The sequence below is a fragment of the Tiliqua scincoides genome, chromosome 3, assembly GCF_035046505.1.
Source record: "Tiliqua scincoides isolate rTilSci1 chromosome 3, rTilSci1.hap2, whole genome shotgun sequence".
Classification (NCBI taxonomy): Eukaryota; Metazoa; Chordata; class Lepidosauria; order Squamata; family Scincidae; genus Tiliqua; species Tiliqua scincoides.
The window spans coordinates 79,568,342-79,580,857 of record NC_089823.1 but is presented as its reverse complement, the minus strand read 5'-3'; the positions used below and the strand labels follow the sequence as shown (position 1 = coordinate 79,580,857).

General features: G+C 41.6%; 1 protein-coding gene across 2 annotated transcripts; it reads right to left on the bottom strand.

Annotated features, from left to right (window-relative positions):
• Window positions 1–1,184: 1,184 nt before the first annotated feature.
• On the bottom strand, window positions 1,185–12,251 carry ASB11 (ankyrin repeat and SOCS box containing 11). Of its 2 annotated transcripts, none has more exons than XM_066619963.1 (7): window positions 12,073–12,251; window positions 7,737–7,816; window positions 5,374–5,481; window positions 4,915–5,065; window positions 4,604–4,738; window positions 3,474–3,665; window positions 1,185–1,914 (listed from the first exon to the last, which is right to left on the bottom strand). In XM_066619963.1, the coding sequence occupies exons 1-7, from the start codon at window positions 12,248–12,250 to the stop codon at window positions 1,790–1,792; spliced, it is 969 nt and encodes a 322-aa protein (XP_066476060.1). In that variant the 5' UTR covers window position 12,251; the 3' UTR covers window positions 1,185–1,789. The 2 variants fall into 2 exon arrangements, with proteins under 2 accessions (XP_066476060.1, XP_066476061.1); XM_066619964.1 differs by lacking the exon at window positions 12,073–12,251 and adding an exon at window positions 10,001–10,109.
• Between the last annotated feature and the right edge of the window lie 265 nt (window positions 12,252–12,516).

Here is a 12,516-nt window from a genome sequence, read left to right as displayed (position 1 = left end):
AACTCTCTAGCCTCAGACTACTCAGCTATATACAGATAATAAGTATATTTAGCTATCCATAGCAATGGAAATTGCATCCAGCATCCAGGAGAGCAGGTAATTTTTCAAGGATAGGAGAATAACTGCCTTCAGTAATGGACAAGATGTTATAGATTTACTACCATTTATCACAGAAAGTAACGGCAGCAATTTCCCATGAATCTCAATTTATTGTGCTTCAGATTCTATGCACATGGTGATTTCAGCAGGGTTCACATCTTCCAAAATTGTAAGAAAGCATGAGTCAGGTGGTTAAACCAGGTGTACTCATAAATGAAAGAATAAATGGCTCATTTCCTTGTAGATGAGCAGCCCAATCATAAGCCCCAGCACCGCCACGAGAAGCAGGGTGCTGAAATGGCCGCCACTGCATCCTGTGGGGCCAAGGCAGCCGCTGGTGTCTCCTTTGGACAGGGGAACAAATGTTCCTGGGGTTTGGGAATAAATGTTTCCTTACCCCATGTTGAGCTCCACAACTTGCAATGGGACTCTTTGGAGCTGCACCCACTATTTAGCAGGCGCAGCACCGAGGAGGCCTGTGTCAAGCTTTCCAACTTGGGATAGGGCACAGGATTCGGCAGTAAAGTCTGCTTCTGTCTCTGCCCCCCTCCTGGGCCCGATCCTCCCTTTGGCCTGCCCTCTCCCTGCCCAGTTCTGCTTCGTCCTCGCCTTACCCTCACCCTCCTCCTGCCCCCAAAAGCCTTTCCACTAGCTGATGGGTTTTCCCATCTCTGCTAAATGTATAACTGCCTGTACTATGATCTGGAAAAAAAATGTATAAAGGTCTCTGAAATATAGAGTGAGTGATACAAATGTCTGATGTAGTAGCAAATATTACATATTTGTACAGAGATGTTTCCTTTTTAGTATCTGCATTGATCTCCCAAGCTCTTTCAGTCTGGCAGGTCAATAGTAAAGTCTGTTCTTCCTTCAGTATGGGAAAGGGGCATGAAACAATGCACACATATGACTTAAAACAGAGCATAATTGCAGTATATAAGGGTGAGACAATTTGTCTTTACTCAAAAAAATCTGTTGATGGACTAGAAATCCATTCTAGTATACAATGAACATATATTTTGTATGGGGAACGGGTTGTTTTTTTTTCAAGGTAGCACAGGTATGAAAGAAGAAGCTGTATACAATTAGAAGAAAATACTGTATATTCTCAGTTACCATTTGTGGTCCTAATACATACTCACTGAAACATTTGTATGTTTGTTGAACAACAAGCCTTTTAAAAAATGTTGAATGCTACAGGGCAGAGTTAAGGTCACATGGCTGATCTCTACAACTGGTGCTTGTTGAAAATAGCATTTTCCAGTTTTGTAGCATTTAGTTTGAAATGTACTTTTATCTGATAGTGAAGAATGAACTTGTTTACCCCCAGGTAGATGTACACACACCTGAAAAACCCACATCATATCTTTTTTCTTCCTCTGTACCACAGGAAGTGTTAAGAAATCGCAAATATTTTGCTGTGATTACATTTGGTTTGGCTGCTGTTTTGCTTAGGCAAAATGTAGTATTGCGCTGGTTCAGCAGCCTATAGAAAGAACTCTCAAGAGAAGTCAGCATGATGCATGCATGAATATCACCTGTCTAGCTACATTAATAGTTTTGACCGCATATTACAGTGTAAATGATGATGCCTTTGTTTTTGGTTTCCCCACCACCACCACCTTGTTCTAATATTTGAAGAGTAAACAACCTATTTTCATTTTTTATCACACTGTACACAACTATAAAGCTATCGGAACAAAAGGAAGTTTTCAAGTCGTTCAGGAAGGTATAGTTTGTGAACAACATAAAGACATGATCGTCCCAAGCACTTCCGGACACATAGGCGACACAGCTGGGCAAGACTAGGAGGTCCTAAAGGAAAAGAACAAGGAAACATTTGAGTGAAGGACACCACTCAAATATACAGGGTGACTCAAAAAAAACAGAACCCATAAAAATTTTATTAAATCCTACAAAGGTCCAGTAAATTTCAAGAAACTTACTGGACTCAAACTTCAATCTGTGTATGATTATTCTCCAAAATTTCAGTTATCTTGGTCGCTTTGCATAAAAGTCATGTTCTTTCCAAAGAAAAATTAAAATTAACAGTTTTATTCAAAGATTTGTGGGTTCTGTTTTTTGGGGGGGTCACCCTGTAGTTAAGGCTTCTATTGATGGGCAAAAATCCAGTTTGCCACAAACAGCCAAGGCAGGGGGATGATTTTCAGCAGGAAATGGCATAAGATGAGAATTAGCCCCCCCCCCTTTTCCTGGTCTCAGTGAGAATCACACTCCCACTGCTTATCACTTAAGAAATTATACTAGCACTATGCAACATGGAATTAGCTGAATATGTAGTTTGGTCTCAAGTTGGATGTGACATGCCTGATATAGTCAAGGCCAATGTACTGTAGGGGATAGAGCAGTCATTTTCAACCACTGTGCCATGGCACACTAGTGTACCACGAATTGTCTGCAGGTGTGCCGTGGGAATTTGGGGAAGGGTAATTTATTAGTAGGACCATTGGGAAATATGAGCCCCCCTCCCATACACACACACACAAACAGCACTGTGTGCTTTGTCAGTTGTCAAAACACTGATGGCGTGCCTTGACAATTTTAGTACCTTGTCAGTGAGCCGTGAGACAAAAAAGGTTGAAAATCACTGGGATAAAGTATAAGGCTTGGACCAGAGATACCCGAGTTTAAATCCCTGCTCAGTCATGAAGTTCATGCTCAGTCCCTGCTCATTCATGAATCCCTGCTCAGTCATGGTCATGAAATTATGAAGTTCACTGACTTACTTTAGGCCAGCTGCTCTGTCTTGCAATCTAACCAGCTTCATAGAATTGCTGCTAGTACAAAATAGGATAGCACCTGAAAAGTGCCACCTTATGTGTACACTCATGAAGGTTGACTGTATGCAACCTCAGGTTTTAGAAGCTGTCTCTGAATGCCAGGTGCAATAGACTAGCAACTGGATACAGGGAATTGTTGTTGGGTGTGTTCTCAGAGGCATCTGGTGGGCCACTGTGAGATACAGGAAGCTGGACAAGAAGGGCCCTTGGCCAGATACAGCAAGGCTCTTCTTTTTTTCTTAAGAGTTATTTACAAATGTAATGTATAAATACCTCTGGTAAAGAGTTTGCATGATATCTTACCCAAGATTAAACAAATTTTTGCAGCACTTGTAGAAGCACTATTTGGCTTAATCACAGCTCATAAACAGTTCAACAATGATCCCAGAAGATATAGGAGGGTCCAGGGCATGCATGCACATGAGTGTGCACATCTGTTATCACATGAGACTAATTTAGAGCATAATATATTGTCCAAAATCGCCCAGAGCGAGTGGGTCCAGTAAAGGCAGAGAAATATATATAACACCACCACCACCCCAATTAATTACATCAACAAAAAATAACCATTACCTTCCCGAAGCAACAATGCCCGTTCAACAGAGCTATTTGGTGCAACAAGATCGAGAGCACATTTTAATTCAGAATTTCTGCACTTCAAGCTTGCTCCATAATCAGCCAACAAGTTGACAATTTCTGCACTGGCTCTTCTTGCAGCTGCATGAAGTGGGGTATCCAGTCCTTTACCCAGATCAACACTAGCACCTTGGGGAGAATGAAGATTAAAGCAAACTGGTTAGCATGGCATTTAGTGCTGGCATCAGGATGTTGGGAACCCTGGGACAAAGCCCTGCATTCCCCCCCCCCATCATACATTGATCCACTTTGCCCTCATGTATTAGAAGTCTGAGAAGCACAGCTTTTCCTGTGCTGAAAAGCACAGGGTTGCAGCAGTTTAGTGGCACTGGGAGATAGTATACTGGTTCTCAAAAATGCTCTCACAGCTCAACCCAACCTGTCTCCCTCAACGAATGCAGATGCACCAACAGGACGCATGCTGTATCCCACAGGGGAGTTTTAGGTCCTCAAGGTAAGGGAGCATTTGTTCCCTTACTCCTGGGCAAGCCTCCACTGCCTCGATAGGTCTACTTGGATCTGTGCCAGCTACTTTGCTGGTGCAAGTCCAAGCAGACGCAGAGAGGTGGATCAAGGCTGGGAAAGGGGGACAGGATATCAGGGGCACCGCCCCCTTCCCGGCCTCAATACACACCCCTCTCTGCCCTGGTCTCTGCCTCATTCCGCCCACCCCCTGCTCACCATCCTGCCGACTTATTGGCTCTGCGTGTCCTCAGACACACTGTGCTGCCAGAATGCTCATTCCAGCAGCTTAGAGGCCCAGTAGGATTGGGGCATCAGTTAGCATGCATGAATAAGCTGGAAAAGTCATGGACGTATCGTTGTAAGCTGACTTGAAGCATTGGGTCTATAATAATGTAGCAGTGTAGAGGATCTGCTGGCTCATAATACTTAGCATTTGTTTAATTCCAGTGGCGACTGGGTTTTCCTCCCTTCATGGGGATCGCTTCATGTTATAAGGGACTGCATTTGATCCTGCAGATGTTAGCTGTTGCCATTGCCTGCCCATTCAATCCTTCACATAAAATCCCTGTGAATGTTCTTTCCCAACATACATATATAAGTACCTAGTTCCAGAAGTTTCCTGACACAGTCTGTCTTCTGGTTCATGCAAGCCACATAAAGTGGTGTTCCAAGTTGAGGGTGTTCTTGGTCCACATCCACATTATTGGCAATAAGAATTTCCATACATTCTCTGTGGCCTAGATAAATACAAAGAGAAAACCTCATTGAATCTCAAGGCTGCAAGAGACACAGAGATCTTCTTAACTTCCATAGTCAGACAAACCTAAATATATTCTGTAGACAGTTTATGGAATGTTCATTCGTATATGGAATGTCAGTTTGTTTATGGAATGGTCCAAACCCCCAGGATTACCTCTCTTTACAGCTTCATGAATTGGTGAAGCAAAGTGATTCTCCAAATGGGGACTGGCACCGTATTCAAGCAGCATACAAACACAAACAGCACTGCCGCTCCGACAAGCATTGAACAGAGGCGTGATCCCATCTACAGTGACTGCATTGACCTGCAACAGAAAACAAAAACAAAATTGGGAAAAGAACGGATGGAAATTAGACAGGGGTCCTCAAATTATGGCCCTCAGGTTACACTGGGCCTTAACACATTTTGACTGGTCCACTGAGCCAAGTGGCATTATAAGTGCATACCACTCTTTCTCCAACTTTTCCCCCTTTTCTTTCCCCACTCCCATCCACCACCAGCAATCTCTTACGGCACACTATCAAGAGCATCTAATGCACACAGATCCTGCATGAAATGCCATTTGAGGGAGCATCTCTTGTACAAAAAAGTAATGCATTTTATGGTACTCACCCGAGCACCATTTTCCAGTAAGACTTTTGCACAGGCAACGTGGCCACCCAGGCAGGCTTCATGGAGAGCAGAAATACGGTCTATTGTGACAATGTTCACATTGAATCCCTACAATTCAGAACACAGCCATAAAAATGTAAGAACAAAGACAAAATTAATATTGCTACTGAGGTCTAAACCCATTTCATACATTATCTGTGTATATAGTGGATGCATATAAATAGTGAATAAGTAGAATTGCAATGTTATAAACACCATCGATTTCCAAAAGATTCACATTTTGTGCCTCTTCTATGACACTTATTTAGGCTACAGTCCACAACTCATTTGCTCTTGTGTAGCCACATTAAGCCAACAGTTTTGCTATAACAAGTTAAGAAAATATATTTCTTGTATAGAACAGTGGTTCCCAACATTTTTTCACTGGTGTACCCCTTGGCAGCCCATTTCCATAAATTATATCCCTCATATTAGCAAACTGTTTGTAATTAATATAGTTGCTGTTATTTGAAATTTATATGTTTTCAACTACTGGCCAGTTACTGGCTAATACACAATTTCATGTCCAGAAACTAGCAGTTGGTGGGGCTTTCGCAGCCAGCTAGCTACCTTCCTTCCTGCCTCGCCAGCCCCACAGAGCATTCTAATACAAACCTGCCTTTCTCTGCCATTATTCAATTCTTTTTCAAGTACCCCTAAAAGTCATGGCAAGTACACCTGAGGATACAGGTGCCCCAGGTCATGAACTACTAGTCTAGAAGAACAGTTTTTTGTTCTTTTAATCCAGTTGTATTATAAATTTAAAAAAAAACAATATTGACCACAATTTATTTTAAGTCATATGACAGCTTAAGAAGACAAACATTTGTGTTGGCATCCAAAAGTTCAGAAAGGAAAAAAAGATAAAATGCAGAAGCAACAGTGGTGCTAAATCAAATACTATTTCACAGATATGGATGCAGTTTTCAAAAACTGACAAATAAACAGTGACAATACAAATCAAAGGATCTGACTACTGTATTTGTTAATCATTCAAATTTTGGTAAAAACCTTGCATTTTATTTAAGGTCCTGTGCTAATAAAAGGCAACTCACAAGATGGCGATATCAGTCTACTGTGAAATTAGTGTTTGTCATGGAAAGTTCTTGTGCATTGGAATATGAAAAGCATGGAAAGTTCTTGTGTCATCACTGCTGATTTCTTCCAAGCTTTGTAATGTTTGTTTTGAAAAAGATGGTAGTGTTGTGCCTTTTAATGCTCAAGCAAAAGCCTTTATTAATGGTTTTCAGCTCCCCTCTATGCACTTAGATACACATCTTTTGCCAAGGTTCCACTCATGCAATTCCCATCTATGTATCTAAGAGCCCAATCCTATGGTTTCCCACACCATAGCATGGGGCTCGCTAAAACAGGCTGTGCTCCCTGCAGATCAGTAGGCAATTATTTTCCCTTACCACTCCATAAACCTCCCAGTCACCAATGGATCTCCTTGGACCATGCCCCTTCCAAGGAGACTAGGAGGCATGCCAGCTATCCAGCCCTATCTCCATTTTGCCTCCCCCCCCCCCCAATTTACCTGAGTCAGTGGGCCTTCTTCATTCCACCGCTGCATGTAAGGCTGCTCTGGACTCTTGGGTGGGATTCCAGAAATGTGCAGTTTCACATACTGCTGGAACACTGTTTTTGATTGCCATAAAGCAGTTATTGCTGCCAGAATGCTAATTCCAGCAGCGGTAGAGTCCAATAGGATTGGGCTGTAAGCCATTATGCATACATTCAGACCAACGCAAGATGATTGCGGCCTGCCTGCTGCCATTGCTGTTCCAACTCCATTTGCACAGTGAACACTTGACTAGGGGCTGCGCTAATACAGTTGACTTTCTAGAAACTTAATAATCTTTTCAGCTTTTCCTTAAAACTCAGACGAAATGTTCATCACATGCACAACAATATGCTGTTTGAAAAAAAAAAAGCAAGATGGAAGTGATATGGAGTGCAAGGTTGGACATGATTATTTTGTATTTCTACACTTACCTGTAGCTTAGTATTTTTGTGTGTACACAAAGTTTCCAAGAAACATACCAGTTCTATTAGACAGGTTTGTCCGGAACTGGGAACATAGGTAGCTCAAAACAGTGGCTCTTGCTGGTGCTTTTGTGCCTGTGTAAAATCATTACAAAGGACTGCACCTGTGCAAAAGTGCTAACATGGTTGTCCATAACTCAGACATCATAAATTGAATGCCCATTATTCAGGGACCCCGTGTAGACTGCACTGTAAACCATTGCAATTTGTATAAAAAGGTCAGTCTACAATATATGTTGTAATTTTAAATTTTTCATCTGTTTGCTGGGTTTTCTTACCTGCGCTATCAAGGTTTTCAAAGACAGGAGACGCCCTTGAAATGCAGCTTCATGAAGAGGAGATCTATCTGCCCATGAGCCTAAGATAAAATTAATTTAAAGATCAATCTGAAGAATGGAGATGTGGAGAGACTGAGGACGCAATCCTATTCAATCTTCCAGGGCCGGTGCAACTGTGCCAGTGGGGCATGCACTGCATTCTTTGATAGGGAGGCAGTCACAGAAGCCTCCTCAAGGCTTACCTTGAGGCTGTTCCCTTACCTCCAGACTGCATCAGGGCTGGAGCACTGGAGCTGGAAAGTTGAATAGGATTGAGCCCACATATATTTACACCTTTTTTATGTCAACACATTATTCTGGTTCCTTACAGGGGAAAACAGAACCCTCAAGATCTCTCCCTCTCTCCACTGGCATGGAAGGCCACTTACCTCATGTTACAATGTGTGTTTTCACACACATGCACACACATCCCAGAAGCAAATCACCAATGATGTGGAGACTGTGTCCAACAGTGGACAGCAGATACTTGTGGGAAGCTTACAAGCAGCACATGAAACCGTCTGCTCAGGATTTGGAATTTAGAACCATAACACCTCTCAACATATCTGCAGGTGGCTGGATACCATGTGAGTAGCTGGTGGACCAGTTTCTATCAGAAACTGACACCAGGCAAGGAGCAATTGATGAAATAAGCTCCTTCAGGAAATGCCAGATAGGTATTTAAATGACAGCTTTACTGAAAATGTTAGATAGCACACAAACGTTTAGAATGAGGTACCATATTTTTCGCTCCATAAGACGCACTTTCCCCCCCCCCCCAAAAAGTGGGAGGTAAGTGTGTGCGTCTTATGGAGCGAATAATGCAAAAAAGAGTGCACGTTGGGGACCTTAATGAAGGGGGGATCTTCATGCCAGTGTATGATCCCATTCACCCTAAGAAGGGGGGAATGGTTCAAATGTTATTCTGTTATAGTTTATTAAATATTTTATTACACTATTTGGTTCAGAATATTTTTTTTCCTGTTTTCCTCCTCTAAAAATTAGGTGCGTCTTATGGTCAGGTGCATCTTATGGAGCGAAAAATACGGTATATCAGACTCATTGCTTCCAGGTCTAGCTTTTGTGGAATGAACTTAAGACTGGATTAAAACTTTGGTTGGAATTACTCTGGAGTCTAATGGCACAACCATATCGTCTTCTTGCATAAGTGCTGCAGCTGTTGCACCAGCACACACCTTTGCAAATGTGCCATAGAGCATGTTACAACAGTGCAGAATGTAGGGGCACCAGCAGGAAGGCATGTTTCGTGTTGCCTGTACCAGTGAAGGAAGGAATGTGCACTGGAGCAGATAAGAGCTGCTCTGAGCGGTGCAGGGCCTAGGGAAGGGCAGGGGAAGGTGTAACAAGGTGGGGAGAGGACAGACCTGGGGCGGGATGGGCAGGTTGGGCCCAGAAGGGGGGCAGGATCAGCGGTGCTGGTGCATGTTCATATCCTATCCCCCTTCCCAGGTCAGATCTGCTGACATGGACTTGTGACAGCAAATTAGCAGGCACAGATCCAAATAGACCTGTTGCTATGGCTGGGCCTTTCCTCAGGGCAAGGGGACAAATGCCCCCTTATCTTGAGGAGACATCCAGCCTGCTCAATTAGTGGATAGGATGCCATGCGACCCTGCTGGCCCCGTTGCGTTGGCACAGGTTAGGGTTTGGCTGTGTCATTCCCAATGTCATAGCTTGAAGTGGATCTCTACATTTTATGGATAGATCGGATCCCCAGCTAACCACTTGATCAGGGTGGAACTGGTCTTCCATTCCATCATTCTCTGTCTGGGATCAATAAAAAAAAGAAAAGAAAAAGTAATTGCTTCTGCTGAAACGTTACAATCCCTGTTGTTTTTTACAACACATAACAGTCAGATCCAAGTCCCACATAGATTAAGCAAAGGCTGTGTCAGTTTAGTGTTCAAGTGGCCTTTCACGGAATGTCACTGGGGTTTGTATCCATCTGGTCAAATCTCTTTATGCTCTTAAGCCATTAAGCCTAAAGGAGCAAACAGGGTCTTAGCTCCAGCACTGCAAGCAAGAGGTGTATTAACTAATGAATTATATTTAACTTCTCACACATTACTCCTATGAAAACAAAAACATTTCCATGCTATAAATAACTACATGCCCATATTTTAAATACAACCGTCATGCTCCACGCACTTGCCTAATTTCTTTGCATAAAACAGCAGCGTATTTCCATGTTAGCGAGAACATACCTCCCTGAATTGTATGACAAATGTAGTTCCCATAAGGGGCTCCTCTTATCTCTCCAGTTATTGAAGGCATCCCCAAAAGGTTATGGAATGAAGTGACGAAGAAGAAGAAAAAGTTTTAAGTTCTAAGACAAAAAAGCAGGTCGAATGCCTTCTTTAGACTGTATTACTTCAAGGCTTAACAGTACGCCTGTAATCTATATTGAGGGCAGGGGTGAAGGGGTCACGAAGTGTTTTGAAATACAATACTTCATTTGCAAAGGCAACTTGGCAGAGATAAAAATTGTGCGTGAATACAGGTGGAAACAAACGGTTTGTACATTTGGACAAAGATCATATTGGTGAACAAAACTGAAAATAACCAATTTCTGTTTCATAACACTGCAGAGACAGGCAGAAAATAATCATAGTCTATAAGCACAGAGACAGCAATAATTTCATTCATAACAAATATTGTATTGCTTATTGACTGCAGGGCAGCCCACTGATACTTAAATCACATGATGTATCTTTTTCTATAAGATCTGTAAGCATCCATCCTTTAAAACATTTAATCATTTTAAATTACTTTTTCCTTCTCCTGGTTCTCCCACCCTTTCTTCTTTTTAATTTTGTCCTTTCTCAAATAGGAAATGTGTTTTGGTGCTAAGATTGCATGTGGGAGAATGGAAAAATCTTACTGTGTTTGCTGGTTATTTTTTTTAAAAATAGGTTTCAAAGCACTCATTTGTATTCACATGTTTACTTTCGATTTTGCATATCTTAAGTTTACTACAGTGCACCCATTTATATCTGCAAGGCCAAAAAAAAAAACAGTCCTAGGAAGGAAGTCATGAAGGCAATTTTTGATAAAAGCTAATTTAAATGAATATTGAACTCCCTACTCTTCAGTAAGTTTACTAACTGCGAACATTGCTGTAAAGGGATGGTTGACAATTAACAACAACAGTATTTATATACCACTTTTCAACCAAAAAGTCCACAAAGCGGTTTACAAAGAAAAATCAAAAATCAAATAACTAATGGCTCCCTGTCCCAAAAGGGCTCACAATCTAAAAAGATGCAAAAGAAAACCAGCAGACAGCCACTAGAAAAGACACTGCTGGGGTGGGCGAGGTACTCTACCCCTGCTAAAAAGAGGAATACCCACTTGAAAAAGTGCCTCTTACCCAGTTAGCAGGGGTAAGGGCAAAGTTGAGTGAAATCCACCAGTTCGGTGGTGCCCAAATTTTTTAGCACCAGGACCCACTCTTTAAAACGACATTTTCTCAAGACCCACTTTTACAAGAGTAAAAACCCAAAAAAGTACATTTTTCTTGTCAGCTATCAGCTTGTTAGTTTTGTGACTCACCAAAAATCAGATAGTGGGTCCTGACTCGGAGTTTGGGAACCACAGGTGGGTCCTGACTCGGAGTTTGGGAACCACAGGTGGGTCCTGACTCACAGTTTGGGAACCACAGGTGGGTCATTTCCCACGTTTTGGGAACCACTGCACCAGTTCATCAAGACCACCTGCCTAGATGAAGGCCCAACCCTGGCCTTCCTTTTGTGACTCATCCACTTTTAGTGAAGTTGTACGTAACTGTAGACTGGCTGTTTGGCACAGAGAACAGGAACAATCAGGCTGCATCACCCTAAGCAAAAGTGAGCCAAGCCACATACTCCAGTTGTTCAAGCAGGCATTCAGTTTATCTCCAGTTTCTTCTTTCAGAAAATGCATAGCCTAAATCTTTTGCATCATTGCGCTCCGGCTATGCAATAGAACACAATACTGCATTTGATAATGAAACTCTTTAAATAGTACAACTGCAGAATTCTTGTTTTTAAAAAAAACAACAAAAAAAACACCAAATTATTTCCAAACGAAAAATGAAATGTTCCTCATGTTAAAGTTTTCATTCTCCTTATTAGACACATGCACTCCAGTTCACACTTTTAGTTACAAGTTCATATGACTACTTATCAGTATTTTCACGTTGGTTTATGGCAATGCAATCATCAATATCCATTTCTGATCAGAAAGCACAGTGTAGCTACATTTCTGAACTATTTAGTGTCAATTATTTTATTATTACCTGGGGCTATTCCATAGATCTCTTCTGCTATCCTGGCAGCCTCTTTCCTGTTCCCTTTCACAATGTAAAAATGGGTTAATAGAGCCAAAGAGATTTTAATTAAGAGCTTGAAACAAAACAAAGCAAAGATTGCAAAATAAATGTTATTGAAGGCATGGACTATCGTAGTGCTGTCCATTTTGGTTTGCCCTTTATATAATTCCACAGGTCTGCAGAGTTTCACTTCACTATTATTGGTATCAAATGACATCTATTTTAAACCGTTCTGCAGTTGATGTTTTCAGTTACTAAAAATACAAGCTGTTTATATGGCAGGCAAACTATTGCTGTCAAATAACAATGCTTAGGATTAAAAGCGTTGCATGGTGTGTGTTTTTTTTTATTTTTTCCTGCTGATTTCAACCTCTCTGACATTATCAAAATCAAAATAAACAAATGCAGGCA

Bases quoted from the DNA above. Each gene is read 5' to 3' on its own strand.
- ASB11 (XM_066619963.1), bottom strand. From the start codon at position 12,250: ATGGACAGCACTACGATAGTCCATGCCTTCAATAACATTTATTTTGCA. The intron at 5,482-7,736 runs GTAAGAAAACCC...TCTGAATTGTAG, and splicing joins TGAAAACCTTGATAGCGCAG to GGATTCAATGTGAACATTGT. The intron at 3,666-4,603 runs GTACTTATATAT...ATTCTCCCCAAG, and splicing joins CAGGAAACTTCTGGAACTAG to GTGCTAGTGTTGATCTGGGT.